The 22,448-nt window shown below is 42.6% G+C and overlaps 1 protein-coding gene across 1 annotated transcript in view; it reads left to right on the top strand.

Annotated features, from left to right (window-relative positions):
* The first annotated feature begins 17,512 nt into the window (after window positions 1-17,512).
* WBP4 (WW domain binding protein 4) overlaps window positions 17,513-22,448 on the top strand; it is a 26,333-nt gene continuing 21,397 nt past the window's right edge. Inside the window, exon 1 of the mRNA XM_009275712.1 lies at window positions 17,513-17,598. Coding sequence (XP_009273987.1) covers window positions 17,513-17,598 — 86 coding nt within the window. The remainder of the gene's footprint in view (window positions 17,599-22,448) is intronic.

Raw genomic sequence — 22,448 nt, 5'->3', positions numbered from 1 at the left:
GCCTCCCGCCGGCGGTGGGGTCATGGCGGTGGCTCCCTCCCTGCTCCCCTCTCCATCGCTCTGGACTCTGAGGCGGCCTGCATCTGCGCGCCTGAACCTAGGAGACCTTATGTAACATCCCACCCAGCTCCTCTTCATGAGTAACAAATAATTAAACACGTTTCTGCGGAACATCTGGTATTTTCTACCCATGCCGTCTATCTCACACTAAACTGGTTAACCCCAGAAAAAAGCGAAACTTAGGAGGGACCAAATTGCTCAGGGAAATTTAGTTAATGTGCAGTGTTCAACGAAGCGCTGACACGCATCTAACTCCAAGCCAGGGCTCTCAAGGATCCCCAGTAAATTTCCAGTATGCTCCTTATGTTCTTCAAACCAACTGTTGTGCCTAACAAACAACATGCCAAAAGCCACCCAGCGCACAGACGAGGGCAACGTAAGCGCTTCGGATGGGCTCTACAAACTCATCAGGTGCACCAAAAGGCCTAACAGAAGTTTAGTCTTAAAAAACACGGTGCGGAGGGTAAGGACAGAATTATTTCTGCCTTGTTTTAGTGGGAAGGGTAAGCGCACACTCTGTTTGCAGGCTGGCACATGCATTCATTTTCCACTAATTTCCAGAAGGGCAGAGTCCAAAGCAGCCCGCTGGCCGTAAGGGAAGGCACGGCACAAAGACCCAAGCCCATGCAGACAACGGGAGTGTGTTAACTGCAGGGCAAGGAACTGGGAGGCAGGTGAGAGGAAAGAAAGCAGCAGAGGCAACCTTGCAATGAGCAGGGATGACGTGAGTAAAAACCTGAAGATACTTCTAGCAAACACATTGAAATAATTCCAAATATGATTAAGTGCAGCTGTCATTAACCCCCCCAGTAATAATTAAACAGTAGTCCCACAAGTGGTTCGCTGAGCAAAACTTACTGTTTTATGGACATTAATATCTCCAACTACTGGTTGGAGTAGTTTAATAACCAAGAAGAAAATTTGGGTTTTACTTCCAAATAATTCAGTCCCTATGATACCTGCCTGGCACTCAAAGGCAAAACTGTCTCCCAGTTTATTGTTTAAAGAGCAGTTATCCAGGTACAATTTTATTAGATGTATTTTATCATGTTATTTTGCAGCCTGCTTTAGCAGAAGATCTTCAGAAAAGAAGCAGCAGCACACTTTTTATGACCTACTGACTAAAGGTATCAATTAAGTCACTACTAAAGTAGCTTCGCTACAGCTCTTTATCAAAATATGTCTTCAGTTATATTTCTCGGTTGAAAAAAGACCATGTGGAAGAAACACTGCAATGTTATTTTAGCCACTATATATTTTCCACCTCTCCCAACAGATGTATTTTCCCTCTCTCCAACAACTTAATTCTAATCCAGTCTTATATCTAAAAGTATTTGTTTCTTGTGCTGCAAAACCCTTTGGAAATCATGGGGCATTGAGGGGAGAAATCTGACCCAGGTGCACAGCGGTTACAAGGAAACTGTAACATTGGCACAGGGAGAGTGCCATTTTCATTATTAAAGAAAGTCTAACAGTTATGTTTCACAGGGGAAAAAACCAACACAGTCTTATCCAGCAATCAACTAAATTGAAAAATCATTTCGTAGTGATGTCTGAGCACAAGCTATGCAAACATTTCGCCGTTTCTAAGCTAAATCTGGAAGCAGTATTTTTTTAAAAGCATATGTAAAATGTAAACATATTTAGCGAGAAAATGCAGGTGGATGTTCATCCCTGGAACTGTATCAGGTTCCTTGCTAATTATAATTTCGCCTTAAAGAAGAATTGACCTTGCCCATTGCTGGGATGAGTATTTCTATGAAACTTAGATCATCGTTTGCCCAAAAGACATAGCTAGACACTGACCAACAGCACGGCTTAAGCCAATTTAAACAGCCCTCCGCTCCATCCTGGCTGCATATTCCTTGCACCGAGCTACTCCCCCCAGTTTCCCAGCGCAAATATTTGTGCGGCCACACAGCGCGGCAGAGGGTGGAACCCACCAGTGGAAAAGTTAAGGCTGCACAAATAAATAAATAATGCATAATACAATTTTCACGTTGCCATTGGCCCCAGCTCCCAGAGAAACGCATGCCAAATTACACCCCGAGGGGAGCAGCACAGCCCAGCGGGCCGCACACCGGCTGGGGTGGCAGAGACCTGGATGCTGCTCCCACTTCTGCTGGCCTCACGTGTGACCCCGAGGAAGCCGCTTCTCTTTTCACACCCTGATTTGGTAATCGCTGTCCCTCCTTCTCAACTGGCTTTGAAAGCTACCAGGCCTATGAGAGTGGGATGGGATACTTCCCCATGAGGCACAGGAGGGGACCACGGCAACCTGCCTGCACAAGGGACAGCATGAGGCTCTGAAGCCACGCGAGGACAGACCAGAGAGATGCGCTCTGGAGGTATGCTGCCCCACCTGAAAGACACATACATTTTAGTCTTATAAAAACGGGCCGAAAGGGATGTTTGTGACTGTGTTCAGCTTTCATTTTTGGATGGGGGTTGGGTAGGAGAAAATACTATATTGATGAAGGAAAGGAAGCAGACTTTAGATTTAAAAGCTCTTTGGTTTTTATTTTCCTGCTGTATTATACACAAGGTCACCACACGAGAAGCCTAGCAAGCCCCCATTTAGGTGGGAGCCCGCGGTGCCATTCCTAAAGCAGCTCAAGATGCTGTAACTCCTCTTCCACTATTGCAAGAGGAGATTCCACCACCCTGCTCTCAGCTTGGGCACACACTGTCAACTCGCACAGGCTCGGGGCCTCAAACTCTGGCTCAAGACTGGATAAAAATCTTATTTAAGGAACTTCCATTTCCTATTTGTTTTTGTAGGATCCTGGTATCTCAAGCTTTGCAATGTATTGAATCTCAGGCATCCCTGTAAGAAGGAAATCCTAATAATCCCATTCACAAGCATGGCAGGGAAGAACACCTGAAGCAATGGACATGCCCAAGATCACACTGTATGTGTATGGAAGGACAACACTTGAACCAGCCTTCACCCAAGTCTTGAGTTAGCACCCAAACTCCTGCACCTTCCTTTCTCCTTATATAAAACACCAAGATACAGTAGTAGCACTGCTACAACTTTTTAATGTAATATATATCTATCACGGTGTTACTGTCCCGGTACTTTGGATCTGTGGACTGGCACCTCCTGCTGTGGTAGGTGCCACATAAAACACAGACTGAAACTATTGTGGGTTTCTAACACTGCCAGATGCATAATGACCTAAATATTTACACATGGAGAAATTGCGTCAGGAGATTATAAGATAACTTAGTCCTATCCCCAAAGGAAGCCTCTGCTACAGGACATTAGGTATGGAAAAGTTCTCATCACTGTGTTATTTAACAACTTAATCACAAATTCAGACCATATACTCCCGATATTTTTAAGACGACTGTTTGCCGTCTACAAACCTCTTGCATTTTCAGAGATTTCAGTAAAAAAGCATCTCAAAGGAGAAATGTGGAACCCAGGGTTTCGGATACCTGGAGCGCAGCTCATGCAGCTATCAGTTCTTGATTTGGAATTTAAAGGTATGGTTCAGTGATGTTTTAGTGGACGCTGAGTATAGGTTGAAAGTAGAGCACAATGAATTTGAGAGAAAACAGTCTACTTTTTCATTGTGCTGGTCTTCTGAACTTTAGTTGAATTGTAGGAAAGGAAAGGTGGTAGTAAACAAAGCGCGTATGAACAGGCCACTGTTCTTTTCAAAAGCTGGGAGGGAAGGTGTCCCAGCTGTCCTGTGTTTAACTGGAATCCTTCAGATAGTAAATGTCATCTTCTTTCAAAATACACAAGAGTGTCTTTCACAAGTCTGCGGTCAGGAAACTCCCAAGCCTCCAGAAATTATGCCTTGGTAGCAGAAGGGGCGAGAGAGGTGTTTGAAATGAAATGGATTCACAACCGAGCACCAGGCAGCTTTAACCTCATCCATTTTACACTTCCAAGTTTGTCTCCAGTGTTTCCTAGTGAAGGCAGATTTGGCAAGGTGGCTGCCTTTGCCAGCAGCACAGCAACATCCCACACAGCTACAAACCCCTGACCTTGTACAGCCTTGCACAAACTCTTCTTGGATCACCTCTAAGGTATTCCTAGGTCACATCCCAAAAATGACAAGCCTCTAGGAAAATCTACTTATATAGTCACTTTTCCTCTTTTAAGTTCCTTCCTTCCTCCTTTTGTTATGGGTTTGCCTCTGCTGCGAAGTAGGCTTCTCAGTATTTCTGAGAATGGTTTAAAATGTGGTTGTATCCTCCTTTCTACTGACAAGCAGGCTTCGGAGGGAAAGAATTGCAAAAATCCAGGTAGTAAATACAGCTCCGACACAGGATAATCTCTGATCCACTCTCAGCCAGAAGCTGCAGGCTCCAGCTTCTCTCTGACACTTCTCTACCAACCCCGACCACACTTTTCTCTCCCCATCCTCTCCTTGCACCAGTTCTGGTCCACCTGTTAAACTGTCCACTGATCCCATTAAACACATGAATGTGGCAAAAAGCTGACCCGGGTGGGTGGGGAGCGTTGGCAGCCCTTGAATCAGCTCAGAAAGGCTGGCTGTGATGAGCACTGCCAGCAAAGGACATAGGACCTCCCTCGGAGAGTGGTAATGAACTTCTTAGACTGGCCCAGCACTAAAGTAAATTTTCACTCTAAGACTCACATGATTGCACAATAGCTGAAAAAAAAAAGCTCGAGGCATGTTACCTGGGCGGTGCTGCAGGCAGAGAGAAGGGACAAAGATGCCACTTAACCCACGGCTCTCATACCTGAGCTAGCTGTGTTCCACCCTCCCTCCGCATGCTACTTGCCTGTTTGTTCTGGAAAGTGCACTGAAAGTCATTTAACATCCTATAAATGCACCTGCCAGTAGGTGCGGCAGAAGTCACACTTCTAAACCCACAGCTCTGAGGCAGTCACACCAAGAAATCAAAATAAGGACAGGACAAATTTATAGCCGATACTACTCTCAGCAGGCTTTAGACCTCCCCCAAAATCACAAAACTGAAAGAATTAAACCACGATCTGCAAATGTTTGTAAAATAATGCAACGTCACCTGGTTTTCTCAGGTGACAGGAGAAATCATCGTGCCTCACCTAATGTTATCACTAACCACATTCGGATAGGCAGTTACAGCTCCTGCATCCTGAAACCCAGCTCACTTACAAATTGCTGCTTCTCAGTCCTCCATTCGGGATCACTAAACTCATCCAAAAAGGCCAACATCCCTTATGTCTTTAAATACCATCTCTAGACCCTGTTTCAGCACGGGCCCTAAAACAAATAAGGCAACTAATGGAAAGACTGGGAAGTAAATGGGCCGAGAATGTATTTTATACCAACAAATGAGTAACTCTATCTGGATTTTTTTTTTTTTTTAAATCTAGAAGAGCTTACTGCTTGAAAAGACAGAAACAGTTTCTGAAACAAGGCGGAAGATAGTGTAGTTCTAATTAATGCCCAAGTATAGCTATGCACTGTAACAGTCATGCTATTTTATGTACAGAACACCTCACTACAACATATTTGCAACAAACAAAGCCAAAATTACCTCAATTTTGTATGGTAATAATTCCTGGATATCCCAAGAGAACCAGCAAGGGCATAGCAATATGATGTTTTTATCCCAAATTCTCACGCAGTATGTGTGCCAGCCGTGAAAATTCTTTAAAAATATAATGAATCATACAAGGCTATACAATCCCGCTTGCAGTAAGATTACGCTAGATTCACAGCTTTCCAAAGGAAATGATCAACTGGGTGTACAGCTGGTTTGAAAAACAAGTATTAGGTCGCCTATCTATTTCTATGGATTTGCACTCAAAACAAAGCTTTATAAGCAAATATGGGTTTTCAGCTATTGTGCAAGAAAGGCACAAAGGTGAGGGGATATTAGGCATGAAGTGAAATTGATAAACACTGTTAAAATTAAAAAACATACATATGAAAGAAAAGGTTAGATTTTCCAAGAACGAGAAACAATCTTTCCAGAAAGAAAGTCAATGTAGATTCTTGAAGTAGATCAGCGCTGGACATCATCCCACAAGGTGAGCTTCAGATCCCCCACTACTATACTCCTTCAGAGCTCTGCTGCTTTAACGGGATGGTTATATTTGCTCTGGAGTCCTTGCAAGGATAATTTTTAAGAATACAAGCTCAATCTAAAATTATTAGAGATGTTAATATGCCAGTAACAGTAAACTTAGCCTTTGCTCTTTTCCTTTCTAACACACACAAAAAAATAAAAAAAAAAATCCAGTTCTATTTGTAAACATGTTGTTCTGTGGTTTTTGTTTTGTTTTTAATGTCGGAATTTTGTCATCCCTGATATAAGACAGAAAAAAAATATCGGGCAAATGAATGAATAGAAATATATACCAAGTTAAACTATGTTGCAAATACACACAGAAGGAACATAAAAGTAAGGACTGGGTCGGTTTTACATAGTCAAACAGTGGTTTCTTAACTGGGACACTCTGTAGTCCGCTGAGGAATCCTCATTAAAAAGCTATAACTATATTTTTCCTCTTCTCATTCTGTGAGTCACTCATTATATTTTTGGACATTGCAACACATTCATGAATAATAAACACATACTGGGAAGAAGAAAAAAAAATACCCAGTGTTCACACTGGATTTTTTTATGTCTATATTTATCAGTATAAAAATCAAATCAAGAATGAAGCTGAGATTTGTAGAAGTTTCTATGCAAGGAATGCTATTAATCACAGACAAAGTATTTGGTATAGCCAGAGACAAGCGTACAGATATGCACAGAAGTTACAGCATGGCAATGTTAGTATTACTATTATTGTTTGGCCTTTATACAGAGCCAGAGGATAGGGGGAGGGATCATAATGTTCCCCATCAAACCCTCTCCTAAGGGAGAACAGCCAGGCACCGCCCTTAGCTAGACAGTTCTGGACCCAAAGCTGTACTTTTGCAGCTGCTTTTTTTTTTTTAATTAATTTTCTTCTAAAGGCTAGAGAGTTAGGTTGCGGAGACTGCGCAGTCCCAGAAAGTCAGCCGTGCTACAGGAAATTGTTGTTGATATCTTGAAGAAGTACCAGGGAATTATTTATTCACGTTTGTGTTTTAGGCAGTAACAAAGAGCATCTAGCATATGCACATGTTGGGATGGTTGCTGCAAGGTTTTCCACTGCTCCAGTCAGATGAAAAACCTGTTTGCTTCTCTTCCAATTTTTGTTGTACTTTCAATCCCGCCACCCCAGGCAGGCCATATGGCCTACCTCGCACACTTGTGCTGACTCCCTGTACGGATGCAGGCCAAATTTATGGAATTAAAGGAAATCCAGATAAACATCATTTTTAGAAAAATGTTGAGCTAGAGTTCCACAAATATTTTAGATGCTTATGAGAATGCTACAGGGTATTTCTGCACTGCTCAGGATGTGAACACAAAGGAAAGGAAAGTGTGTTTATTACTGCTCTTCTAGCTGCTCTAATTAAAGGAAAAAGATAAAAGTGCTACCTTGGAGAGGCAGGAGAAAAAAGTAAGTTGTGCAAAAAAGTAAGCTCATGTGAATTAATCCATTTGCTATCACAACTCATTCAGACAGAGAACTGGCTATTAAAGAACAGTTAGCTAGAAACACAACCCCATTACGTGCTTTTTCAGGAAACAATCAATACTTTCAGTAGCAGGCTTACCTATGCAAATACATGCTACATTAACCAACTGGTAAATACATAAATCATGGAGAAGAGGGAAAAAAAATAAAGACTGCAGGACACACAAAGGAAGGGTGTCGGGGAGCTGGGGGCTGCAGGGAAGGTGAACTGGCTGCTGGAAGGCAAACATTTTGATCTCTCGGGTACATTTCAAGTTGCACAAACAGGAGCCTTGCATCTCGATGCTGATCTTCGGCCGGGTGAGCAGTCCTGCCAGCAAATCCTGTAAGATTACGATCCTGTGGATCACTTCAAGAAACCAAACCATCACCTCTGCTATTGTCACTTGCCCATAAAAACAAGGTACGGCAGTCAGACATATCCTAGAAGATACCATTGCACACACGCATAGAGGCTCAGTTCCAGAGAGAATTGCTGCTACTACAATGTGTTTTCCAAAAGCCTCCCAGGAATCATCTTTCCTGACTCTGTGGTTTAGGGATCACTGAAAACAAAATCGGGAACCAGAAGCTAAGAGAATGGGAGGACATTATGGCAGGCATGGTTTCACAGATGTGATTTTTCTCCTGCTTTCCACTAACAGAGGTCATTTACTTAACAGAGGGAGCTCAATATTCTCCTCGAGTAATCTGTCATAAAGACTTAGTATTCTGAATGCTCCATCCAAAGTACTATGCGTACATTTGTTTATTATTTTAGTCCAATATTGTCAATTTAGCATTTCAGTATATACATTTAACCTTATAACCCATTTTGTCCTGGATTTACTGAGGGTCCATCAGCTTTAAATGTCTGTGCTCTGGAAAACATCCCACTAGCCAGAGTGGAATGATTTCAACTCCCTCTACCATCAAGGGACAGAGACCTAAATTTGGGGGTAGAGTGCTCACATTCTAGGACAGTAGCCTAAATTCAGAGTGTTCCACTGCATCTCTGCAACCAATTTTATTTCTTGAACTTTTACTTTTAATGCTCTCCCTTCTTAGCGAGACACATTAGAAATGTTTTCCAGCTTTGCACATCAGACAAAAATACGCTATTTGTGACTGTGGTCACAGAAATCTTCCTTTACTTCCACCACTACTGAAGAGTAACACCAAACTAATTTAATTTTAATATTCAGAATAAGAATAATTAAAACAGCTTTTCTTAAGAGGTATCTCACTCAGGAAGGAGAAAGAGTAAAGAAAATTACTTTTTTTTTTTAATTGATTACCCACATCCTCAGGCCCGTTGGTTTTATAATATGAGCCCTTGCTGCTTTGCAGGAGCTAGGAGCAGCTTCCTCCCTGCTACTCTCTGTTCTGTGAGAAAACTTACTCCCCTACCCTAAACAAGCATCCTTTCATTCCTTTATTGCTAATCCTTAATTGCATGCAGCAGGCTGCTGCTTCACCATAAGATCCCAAATAACTTACCAGAAGGTTTTGGTTCCAGGTGATTCTAACAGGGTTAGGTACATTATTTCTACTTACTTTCTGAAAATATACTACTTTCCCTCCATCCTATTTGATTAAATTACATTATCCAGTGAGCGTTTTCAAAGCTACACAGGTATATCATATGTGCACCATTCCGGCACAAGTCAGATCTAGAGGGGCAGGAATTATGCAACAAAATTATACAATACATTGGAAAATTCACTTCTGTCATTAAGCACCAACTAGCAACACCAGACAGCAAACAGGAAGGATACCACCTGTATCATCAGGAGATGCGCATTTGCATTTTTGAGGTGAAATGGCAGCGGGATACTGTATAGGAAGGGAAACAAGGAGGAGGGAGCACCACGCTTTGGATACAAATCCACAGGAAACCTGGCTCTTTACTTATAATGCCCAGGGAACAATTCATGTTTACAGGCAGAAAAGAGCAGGCTGAAGATCTGCAGGCCAAAGTTAATACAACAAAGACCTTTTAATCTACACAGACAAAACAAAACAGAAGAATGGGGAAAACAGCATGTAATCATTGAGTAGTTGTGTTGGCTCAAGGATTGTTTTCTTCCACACTTCTGTGTTCCTTAAAACGGGGGGTGGGGGTGTGTGTAATATAAGGTGTAAACACATGGCCTTCTCCTTCCTAGTTCTACTTAACTAAAGAAAATTATAAACAGGCTCTCACCCCTTTGCCCATCAGCCTTCCACCTGGCAGAACATCATTACTGGCATAACCACACAAGTCTTAAACAAAGGGAACGACATTTACTAAAACGAGGTCATTCCCCTTACCCCTATATCCCAAATGGTCAAAAAATGCTGTTAAGTCAGTTCTCCTAATAGGATTTGGATGCCAGTATTTCTGGATGAGAAGACTTGTGTTAGGTGAGGTTTAATCCATGAGTGGGAGGGGAGAGGATAAGAGGGTCCCACTCATGACTTCATTTGATGTTGTATTCAGAACATCCCTGAAGTCAAGTTACTAAATTCCTATACATTTTATGGGAAAGGTCAAAATACACGATGAAATCCTCCCATTTCTTTCCTGACTTGGACCCATAAAGGTTCGATTTTATGCGAATATTGTCAAATGTCAGTCCAAGAGACACTTGAAAGAATAAAGTCAAAGCAAGACCATAACTGAAGAACAATACCCTCAAGATAACTTAAATATGCTATTACAAAGCAAACAGAAATAAGCAGAACATAGTTAAGGTAGACACAAATACACCATTATAAATTGGTTAACATTTTGACTCCCAAGTATCAAGACTTTTCCCAAAATCATGATATTTATATAGAGTACACATATATATGGTGTATATATACATACACTATATGGCTGTATATACAATATAGTATATGGCTATACATACACTCTACAGCTTTCGGTGCGCTGGGAAGCCATATTCAGAAAAACATTGCAAAGGAATCATGGGGAGATCTGACTGACATCTCTCAGTTAACCTGAAACACCACAGTTGGACACTTGGCTTCTGTATGCCACCCCCTATACATTTTGGCGCACTCAGGTTCAGTTTTGTTACGAAGCTCCTCTCTGACACATCATCCAACATCACAGAATCATAGAATGGTTTGGGTTGGAAGGGACCTTCAAAGATCATCTAGTCCACCCCCCCGCCATGGGCAGGGACACCTTGCACTAGATCAGGTTGCTCAAAGCCCCATCCAACCTGACTTTGAACACTTGTTCATCCACACCATCTCTCTGACTCTGAGCAGAGCAGAAATACACTTCTGCTAGCTGTGCTTCTACAAGCCCCAAAAAGATGTCTCCTCATCATCCATTTATTTTCATTTTTATTCAACACCAAAGGCATAAAGACTTGAAATCCTCTGGGAAAAAAACAAACATCACTAGTGAGATAAAATGGAGCTGGTGGTAGGCTACTCATTCATATACTCTTTTCCCCCACATCCCTGATGAGGCCTTGTTGCCTCAGTTTCCCCATCACTTTCCCCTTGGGTCTGATCACTGGCACCAATCCCAAGCTATCAACAGCACCTGACTCCCCACAGAGTTGTTCAGGGCTTTCTGTACCTTCCTCCCTGTTTGTAAAACACAGCAAAGTAAGCCCAGACTGTCTAAAAGGAATTGGGAGATCTTGAGCTTGAGCTCTTGGTCATACCCAACTGGGAAAGCTCTGGCGCTTCACTGATGGCTACAGCTCACTTAGAAAATCTGATCATTAATTAGGTGAAAAAACTGCCTGTCCATGTTTCATGCTCTTAATCTCCTCAAAACTACATCATGCTAACACAGTATTTGGGAGAGGAGGGGAAAGAAATCTAAGCTGTAACTACAGATTATTGTTCTTCAATGTTGTTCGGTAGCAGCGTTCAGATTTGAGTCCATTTTCCTCATGTTTAGTAAAAGCTAACATTTTGTTCTTAAAAAGGACCCAAAAAAATCCTTCAGTAAACAACTGTCCACACATTAAGTTGGGTGAGAGGAATTTAAATTTCTCACTATGGGTAACGAATTCAACTCAACATTCTTCTGTACGCACTGATCTAGCTCCCAGTTATTCTGTAGCCATTCAAATTATCTCAATTTTATCAGCAGGACTACTCAGAGTTTCTTCTGCATCTCATTTCCCTGGCTCATATCCTGACAGAAGGAGAAAACTACTTTGGATCTACCTTCTTCTATTTCCTTCCCTTTCTAATTTGTTTTACCTGATTGTCTTTCACCCCCAGCTCTGTTCCCTATTCCTCAGGCATATGAACGAACATTCAAGATACATTTTGGAATAAAGACGAAGAATTTGATTGTGGTGGCTCCACAGAGCAAAAGCATAGAGATGTCTGGTTTTAAGCCACTCAAGCTGTGACCCTGTTCTAGCCAGAATCCAGGTACGGCAGTCATCTCCTCACCTGCATATCTGGAACTGGTAAGCAGGTTCTTTTTCTGGCAGATAAAACAAGTAATCTCAAGAAAGGATTTTCCCCAGAATGCTGAAAAAACACCTTTAGGATTTTTATTTCTACTTGTCTTCGGTTTACTAAAAAATTGAAGAACATAATTTAGAAACCTGACTAGATAAGAAAGAGGGAGCACACATACAAAAAAGTACCAGTGACAGTGTTCATAAAGCCACCTTCTCACATCAGTCCTCCAATTTCTTTAACACAGTCTCCAAATTCAGTGGTTTTCCTAATATTTCGCATTTAGAATAGCTTCCTCTGCTAAAATGCAGTCGTTCTGCAAACATGAATGTAGTGCTATACAAAAGAACCAGAATTACGCGTTTTCTCCCTTAAACCACACCTGTACAAATACTTGTGCCTATTGAAACACCTGTAATAAGACTACTGCTCAGTCTGATAATAATATATACAGAATGGAAACCTAAATCTGAACATGTACATAACTGATCCCTCTCCACCTCAAAAAAACAGAAAAAAAAAGGATTTTTTAATATGGTTGTCCACCACGTGTCTTAAACCAAAAGCTCCAATGAACTATGCAGTCTCTAACTATATTTAATGTCACTACATGTCTTGACATCGTAATTCAGAAAAGTAAGCAATATTCTTCACAGGTATTGAAGCAAAGACGTAAGACCTGGAACCTAGTCTGAGTCTTAAAGTATGTGAAGAAGTACACAGTATTTATCACTAATTCTCCACAATAAAGGCAATTCCCTGTATAATTACCTTTTTTCTTCAGCAAAACATGAAATGAGTTGTTTTCTTTCACAAATGCATACAAATTTGGGAAAAGACAAAAACCCCACACCTAGCTAGTAAAGATGATGAGAGGGGCTTGTACAGTAACAGCCAGGACTTGACCTTGCAGCTGCTCGTCACACAGCAATGATAAAACAGAGACTACGAACCCCCATTTCTGATGCAGCTTTTATTTCAGAGGGACAACACACAACACCTACAAAAGTTAATGTACTGGTTTTCTCACAGAAAAAATAGGGAGACCTCTTAAGCAAACAACATCCGGAAAACACGCTGTGACTGTTCAGCTGTCTGACCTCTGTTTTTGGCTGCCCCAGAACCTACATCCAGTGGCAAAGCAAGTAGCGAGATCAGACTTCAGGTAACATATTTGCAATAATTCACCTTGAATGAGGTACATAATGGTGCAATCACCCCCTCCCCTCCTGAAGGAGTACAAAAATGATAAAAGTATACCAGTAAATTTGATCACAAAGAAATGAAAAATATTTAACATCAATAGATGTGCCCTGGAAAATTTTCACAAACAGTCATTTGCCAAGAATATAAAAGTGTATTTCTGGCTCTCACCATCTTGGCTGCAATATATTTATGGTCAGAAGCCAGTTCATTCATTCATTAAAATATTACACCTGTAATGGTTGAAAGGTTTTACTACGCTGTAACATAACATTTGAAAACTGAATTTGAAAAAGCCTTAGTAAAATTTTTACAAACCCTAAAGACAGAATCTGTTAACCCATAAAATTTGTTCAACTAGGAAAACCTAAAAAAAACCTAAAGGTTTGTTTTGGATGGCTCAAGATGAAGGTTTCACTTGAAAAGGCATCCAGTGAAAGACAGCTGCACAGAGCAGATAGATACCTAAATACGTAAGAAAAAAGCTCAGCACTACTTCAGCGCAGGTAGGCAGGTGCTGGGGTACCTATTCTCTGCACACAATTACACGTGGGTATAATTCCTCTCTCCCAGAAGGAAACATAAAAGTAAAATGCTGGCACCAGTCTGCTGGCACAAGGCTAGAGAAAGGTTTACAGTTCAATAGACTGCGGACACTCTCATTTCCACTATCTCCACTAACACACCACAGATTTCCTCAACCCATCCCCCAGCAGCTTCTCAGTACAGTTACCAGAACCTGCCTCAGCTTTGCCACCTAAGCTCTCCAGTCCATTTCAACTGAAATAAAGCCACTGTTTAAACCACGTAAGTTAAGCAAAGTAATTTTGGCAGAAACAGAAGGGTTCCCATGTTCAGCTGGCAGGTCGGGGTGCGGCAGTAAATGCCCACAGAAGATGAGTGACAAGCTGCTGGGGGGGTGACCAACGGAGAAGAGTGGTAGCCATCACAGCCATGGCAGTCATGGGCATGGAGATGCTGTGCACCCTGTACTTCCTACACATGCTGCAGCCCTGTTCCTCCTCGGGATGCCCATGCAAACCGCCACTTCCAGCGACAGCACAAAAAGCCGGTGCCTTTGCCTGCACCACATGCAAACCGCCACTTCCAGCGACAGCACGAAAAAGCCGGTGCCTTTGCCTGCACCGCTGTCCCTCAGGCCCAGCATTTTACTTGGAAGATGACTGTCTGCAGTTGGGATCCATACCAGTTAAAGGTCAGCCATTTCATTAGACACTGCTGTCTGGCTCTTAGGTATTTCTCTCCTGTGCATGTGCGAGGGGGGGACGTGTGGGGAGAGCAAGGAAGAGTACTGTGTAAAAGCTGCCTGAAGGCCAATTTGCATCGAAGTTATTTTTCTGAGGCAGCCTATCTGTTTGGAGAAATTACTGCTAGAAATATTCAAGCACTGGACTTTCTTCTGGAGCTTGGTAGCGGCTTCATTTCTGTTGCGTTCATCTGCACCCCAGGAAGCAAAACGGGAGGGAGGAAGCCCAGGGTCCAGGCCGACGTGGTGCTGCAGCTCTCTGTCTCCCACTGTCATTTCACTCGGTACAAATGGCTGCATGAAGACAAGGAATGGTCTTCCTTAGGCTCAAGGGGAAACATATTTTGATGCATGCATGAATTCAGTCATCTGTACTTAGTTACTCAGTTTGCACATTTTTGATGTTTAAATCAGTTATGTCCCCAAAATACTGACGTTTCTGAAACTGCATTGGACTATGCTCTTTTCCTAGAGATTTATTGTTCCTTAGGTGACACATTATTATCATGACATGTTGGATCAGTCAGTGTTCCTACAGCAGTATATGAATGCTAAGTACTGTCGCTAGTCTTGCTGTCCTTTTACCCACAATACCATTTCCCCTGTCATTTATCTTAAAAAAAAATAGCAAAACCTATGCCACAGGGTAGCATAACCTCCTCACCTCTTCAACTGTTTAAACTGGTGACAAAGTGGGCTCTTTCAGTTTCCCTCAAAACAAACATACCTGCTTGTCATTCTCTTGACCAACATCAAGAGACCTTGCAATTTCTCATTGAACTTCTCCTATTAACAAAATTAAAGAGCAGAGAACAGATGCCAGGATGCTGTTCAACTCCCTCTTGCCCAAAAAAGGTCTCTGAAGGTCTGCAGCAAGTTGCAGATCCTACAACTTTCCCACCAGCAGTTCCACTTCTCAACCACCAGCTCGTGTCCCCCCTCCGTAGATCCCAAGCACACCCCAAAAGCATCCAATACATGCTTAACGCATGAGCTGCTGGAACTAACACAGTGGCAACGTCTCTTCGAGCAGCAGCAGATGTTGAAACAGCAGCTGCAGCAGCAGATACCATGTCAGCAACCTTCTGCCAGGGCTCGGAGCATGCTCGGTTTTCTACCTGAATACATGAAGCATAAATGAGTCGCAGAACAAGGTCAAGCAAGCTGAAACACCTCATTAAATTTCGTCGATGCCTGTATGACCAGGTACTTCAGACACTGTAACTGCTTCATGTCACTACTGTATTAAAGGAGGAAAGACACAGGAATATCACGCTGCCTAGAGCACGTAGGTGAATCTGAAATAGTAGGTTTTAATGAGAAAAAAAGTATTTCTGTACACACACATAAATAAAAGAAGGAAATTAAACTAATTCTGGGGAGCAGGCAAAATTACATCTTCACTGGCCACAGATGTGCTGGACTAGGGACTGTGTGGGAAGTTTGCACATACACAGCAGATACAGCATAATACATTCAATAAAAACACCTAACTTGACTATCTCGATTAGTTACATTTGGCACCAGTAAGGGGAGAAAACCAAACCTGGCAGAGAACTCAGTCCTACTACTATTTCTAGCCCTTGTTAATTCGGTTGTCTGGGTGCATAATTATCCTACACACACACAATTTGTGCTGTTAGGCGTACAAACAGTCAGTTATATAGCTCAGCTACTTAATAGTGTTATGTTCAAATTTGATATGCCCCTGAGATGGACATAGGTCACTTAACAATTCTGTAAATTTTAATCTCAGCCTAAAACACTGTTTCACTTCACAGCCAGCAAGAGAATAAAACTCACTAAATATTACAAACGCAATAAGATGTCATGAGGTGGGAAACTACAACCCATGACTGCACTGTCAAAACAGACATCATGTGGCGATACTTGTTATCATCTCCATATTAACCCAAGTTTTATCCAACTACTGGAACATCAAAATAGGATTCAAAATTTGCTGTTGATTCTTTGATTTTGCCATTTTCTGAGAAGAAATTTATTAAATAACCTGACTAGAGCTCATAAAAACTGAAAACATCCAACCTGATTTGTACTTTATTAGTGAGTTGGATCCTGTATTTCCTGGATCCTGGAAATCAATAGAGCATTATCATTAACTCCAATGAACGTAGCGATAGGCATATGGGCCAAACTCTAGAAGGCTGTACTCTCATTATTTTCTCAAACATGCACATCCCAATAAGGCAGCTGAGGAAAGTGGTTTTAGAAATCATGTTTGAGAGGAGTACTTTAGCACTTAAGTATTTCCAAGTAAGCAGAAATACTTATATGCATGTTTTCGAAAAGCCTAGAGATACTGATTTACAAGAACTTAGGCTCCTCAAGTTTCAGTTCTTCTCAACAGGAAAACTTCCAGTAATGTCATCCTGTATAGAAAATGCAATTTGTTACCTTAAAACATTCATAGGGTATTTTAAAGTGTGAATGAAAAAGCCCAAATCAAGACCACTGTGTGAAATATTGAACATCAGATCCTGGCACGCTTTTGCGTACCATGTACCCTAGAGTAGGTACAATAAAATAAATTTTCTACAGAAAGAAATACTTTAACACTTAAAGTATATTTATTCTAGTTCAGATGCCAGAAGAAAAAATGTGTCTGTTTGTTGTATTAAAAAGAATGAACTATGAAATTATAAAACATCATCTCATAACTATCTAGGCTCAAGTGAAATTCCCAGGCCAAATTAAACCTTCAGCTTTATTGTGAAGCTGCCTGAAAAGGAACTCTGCAGGTAATGCTTCAACTTGATTCAAGCAGTCAGCCGTGTGTTTCAGGTTACGAAATTATTTCTCTGCCATAACTTCTGTTGTTTTAGTGACTGCCAGGGGTGCTACGCTGCCAAGCCATACGCACGCGTGCCCCCGTCCCCGTCTCTGGTGTCTGCTTGCAGCAGGAGATCTGGCAGCAGGAGAGGCATGCCCAAAGGACAGAGAGGTGGTTAAGGGGAGACTGGGCTTGCAGGTACCGTGAGCCCTCAGCAGCTGACTTCTGAACGATGAGCGACGTCCTTGCCTACCTAATGGCAGAGGAAATTTCTTCATCCCTGAATGTAGCTGTCAGTATCCTGAGCAAAGGAAGAGGGTACACCAACCTGGGAATATGAGGGGACTCTGTACTGACAGAGAGAAGTAAGTGAGGAAGGTGAGTACCCAATATCCTGTCTCCAGTTGCCACCAGATGTTGATGCTCTGGAGGAAAGTGAATAATATACAATAATTAATCATAATCCCAGAAGTCAAATTAAGCACCAAGAAAAAATGCTCTTCCTGACCCAAGAGAAAACCAGCCAAGTTGTGAAGCATGACATTTTATTATAAACTTGTCCAAGGTAGCAACATGTGCTACAATACATGGAAGGCACTACAAATAATCTTGTTTTCTCAACCCAGGGAAGAACGTAGGTGAACAGAGAACAGTCCTTCCCCTTCTCACGCGCTGGAAATGTCCTCCACCGAACCAAGCCAAAGCACATCTTTGAGAAGGAAACCCCATCTCACTTTAAACACTCCCAGCAACAGCAAATCCATTACAATGCTTTATCGCCCTCGTTGCTACTTATTATTTCAAGGTACAACATACCTAACTTCAGCTCCCAGACACTGGATGTCTCAGTAGGGTCAGGTAAGTATCATGTATTTTCCTTACACATACGAACGATATATACAGGCATCATTTCCCCTCTCAGTCTCTTCTAAGCTGAATAAACTCTGTACACCCTGCATTGTGAAGCTTGGTTTCCAAACCCTGGATCACTTTTGTCACTGCGCTCTTAGTAATATTTCACATCCTTCCTCACGTGTGAGCAGCAAAACCAGACACAGAATTCCCGTGATCTTACTAATGCCATGTACTTTCCTATTTCTGTGCAATATTTATATTGCTATACAGCCAAAGACCACACTTCAGTCACAGCATTACAATGAAAACTCCTGTTGAGATGATTCTCCGCACAAATTCTTAAGCCTTCTTTCAAATTACCAGTTTGAAGACAGTCTCCTATCCTGCTGGTGTCACCGCATTCCTGGTCCCTTTGTATCTGGCTGCATGAAAAATGCCTTCTGCTAGACGCTAACCATTTAAAAAAGTGATGTGGAGTACGCCGTACTAGTAACTCATTCCACATGCACACAAAACTGCATGTAATCTGTTGGTAATGAGATATCATCACAAAAACTGCGAATATAATGGTATTAAACAGCCTTACACCAAGACCCAGCCCCCGGGGGACCCCACAAGAAACAGCTGCACTCTCATAGAAGAAAGGCACGCCTAAGTTCCTCTCTAAACTAAGAAAGATTTATGAAGCAACTTTGCCAATGTTTGTGGTATTTATTCCACAGTGACTCCATGGCACAATTGTTTTAAACTCACACTTCACTGCAGAGTTAATAGATATATCAGGGACACAATATAGGGTGAGTCTGCTACAACAGAACAGTTGATGAATAGTTTAGGAATTTGGGAGATGTGGTTTTTTACAACTCAAAACGCTGGGAAGCAATTTGCTCTAGTTCTACTGTAAATTGGTCTTTAAGAATTGTTAAGTCATTTTGAAAGATTCAGAACGAGTAAGCCCTGGCTTGTCATTTATTTCAGAGGCTCCATTTTGAAGTTTTCAATTTTTCAGCCAGGAAAACAACAATGAATAATGTGAGTAAGGAAAGGCATTCATACAATTAACCAAAGACTTTTAGGTTTGATTCTCTATTTAAAAGAATTCAGAAACAACTGGGTGCCAGTTAGCCAGCTGGGTAACCTATTAATTAATATTATGATTCGGCAGCATATTTCCATGTACATAAATATATACACAGTATTGATGAAGCTTGTAGCACCGCCTATTAGGCCATTGCTGAACCCTTCCAGTGCAAGAAGCTGCTTCCAGCTGCTTGTAACTTGGCCAGACTTTGACTGTTTGGGTTGAAATTTTCCAAGTTGAATGTCTGCCTCAGGCTAAATTTTGTTCCATGTGTTGTAGAGGTTGCCTCTGAAGGAGGGGTGCAGAAAGAGGTAGACTGTGATTAGAACTCAGCCAAAATACTTCAGCTGTTTTCAGAACAAGATCAGGGAAAATGCTGTCTTTCAATGTTAACAGAAATCTCTGGCAAACACGGAAGGTTATAGTGCCCTTCCAGCTCTTGGTGACAGATTTGAAATCTGACATGAGGGCTGGAGCGCTGTATCGGAGGTGTCCTTTGTGCTGCCCCCATGAAAAATCCACCTGCATTTGGTCAAACGTCCAAGATGAACTGCACTTTGTGCATTTTCAGTAGACATTTGCTAGGCCATGTCCACATTCTTCTCAACTCCTCATGCCAATCAGACGACATAGGCCATCCCCACAGCAATAAGCAACTTCTCCCCCAGCGCCCGTGCAGGGCAGGGCTGCAGCTCAAATAACCGTGCTCCAAGCCAGGGAACAGCAGCAGACTCCAGGCTTCCTATGTAGGGGCTGGTGGAGGCCATGACGGCACCAGGTACGTGGGACATGAGCAGGAGTCCTGCTTCTCCTTGCCCTTTCCCTGCTCCATCCTACGGGTCTTCGCAGCAACACAGACCACAGCCATGGCCTACCACCACCAGTTATCCTCAACAGAGAGTTCCAACAGCAGTGTCCCAGGCATTACATTAGGAATCCGGCCGACGAAGGATGGCAACACGAGTACGCTACCCTAGGCTGCCTATCTGCTTTTCGGCTCTTTTCCTAAGGGAAAGAAAACCTAGGAAATTACACACAAAAAGCAGTATTAAAAATGTGATTAACATGGCAGAATTTAGGAATTATTAGAACTAAGTGGCCTACGGTTATTAAAACCGTCTCCTAGTGCTTATATGCATGGAGGTCAATCTCTAATTGCAACTGACCTGGTCACATTTTTTTCCCCATAGAAGCTTTGCTATAATTAACACACAAATTCCTCTTTTTGCCCTTGTTCTCTAGAGCATCACTACACACTTTCAAACCACAGAGGGAATTATTTCTTTTCTCCTAGGTTCTTTTATGGTTCTCATCACTACTGTAATCCGTAAGATAAAGGGTACTGTTATCCATGTTCTTTTAAAGATGGGAAACTAAGATATGAAAAGATTAGAGCAAAAAGCTACGGACACTGAGCGAGCAATTCTGACACTCAAAACTTGTATTTCTAACATGCTTAGACCTACAAAACATCTTCTGTATGTCGAGAGCGAACAGCCATTGACTTTTGTCCCAGATGGACAAGCCCAGCATAACTGCACAGCAGATCCCAGGGACTCAGGCCAGGCACCCAGAAAAACCAACTCTCCATGTGCGAAAACCTTTACATTTACATGGAAATCCTACGGGAAAGGCAGGGGCTGCAAAATCCAATTCTCCAGCTGTCTCAGGCGTGAAACTGCCTCTCCCTCTGCATATAATCATCTACCTCATTCACGTCACCTCTTCTCACTGCTGCCCAGCCGGGGAGCTGCTCCGCCTTGACAGATGCACCTCTGGTTCATCACCCAAGCTGGCCAGGAAGGATGATGGCGGATCACGTCACAACAGACACCATCATCACACACAGGTCCAGCGCGGCCAGATGAGCCTGGCATTTTTACAACTCCTGAGCACTTTGCTTTGCAAACTTACCGATGGGGTAGGTCTGGGCGGGGCAGAGAGGTAGTAAATGTATAGAATACAGAGTATATAGAATGTATATATAGTATATATACATTCACTGGGTGGCAGGCATGTTTTGCGGGATCCAGATACATGCACATACAGACAAAACCTCTTAAATACTGTGCTTGTTCCCTGTCTCAGAAGCAGCAATTGAACAGACACGGTAAAAAAAAAAAAAAAAAATCCCACAGAGCAAAGTTAACATATCCTGCCTTCATTTTAACACCAGCTTCTTGTCCGCAGCACTGAGGCATTCAAACCGTCCTGGCACTCGACGGTCTGAGCTGTGCGGATACGCGGTGCCCCACGTCACTTCTGTAGGTGGGTGCCCCAACGCGAGGCAGCACGGACTGTGCAAGAGTCTCCAGAGAGTCTCTGCTGCACTAATTAATGCGTGAAGAGCAATGCCTGCAGAGGCCAAGCCTTTGAACTCTTCCCCAATGTAACAAACTTGGGCGGGGTGGGGGGCGGTTTGGACTAACAGCTGTAAATGCGTCCATGTGCGTAAGCAGCTAAGTTTTAAAGTTCAGAGGAACATAAAAAGCCAGTATTTTTCATGGATTTCTACTTAGCATCTAAGCAATTTCAAAATTCGCTTAAAAGATGTTTCTGGAGAAGAGGCCATCGACCAAGTTTCAACCCAGTGCATATTTTTATAACCAAGCTGTAAACTACATAAAAACTACACTTATAATGGAAATGCTGACAAATGCATAACTACTGCAGTTAGCTATGACAGTCTGACCACAAGTCCTCCTTCAGGAAAAAGCAACATTTACTACCCCCCTCCTTTTTAAGGCTGCTCGATAGCAAGCTGGGGCAGGGTGGGGGGGTGCGGTATGTACGGGTACCTGTATCTTATCCTTTTATTATGAATTTAAGCAACTCTTGTTCCACTTATTTCCCACGTGTTGAATGAGGCACCCCGTTTTCGCCATAAACAACCAGAGGGCCTCCTAAATCCATGACTCACTCCGCAGGCTTCTCCTCCACCCTTGTGCGCGACTATAGCAAAAAGGTTGCCAGCTGTAGTCGGTGAATTAACATTATTTTTTCGCGGGCACCGTCGGGAAATAAGTCACACTGCGCTGGCAGGGGGTAGGAATACAAACCCGGTATGACTTTTATTCGGTGGCGGGGAGAAGCAGCTGAGGAGGGGCTTCTCCGGTTCATCAGCCCCGGCCACCCGGAGGCACGGGAGGGCCAAACACCCCCGCGCGGCAGCGCGGCCCGTCCGGGCCCGACGTGTCGGGGTCGCCCGTGTTGCGACCGTGTCGTGTCCCCC

The sequence above is a fragment of the Aptenodytes forsteri genome, unplaced genomic scaffold (genome assembly GCF_000699145.1).
Source record: "Aptenodytes forsteri isolate BGI_AS27 unplaced genomic scaffold, ASM69914v1 Scaffold172, whole genome shotgun sequence".
NCBI lineage: Eukaryota > Metazoa > Chordata > Aves > Sphenisciformes > Spheniscidae > Aptenodytes > Aptenodytes forsteri.
The sequence above is the reverse complement of the archived record's forward strand: the minus strand, read 5'-3'. Positions and strand labels throughout refer to the sequence as shown.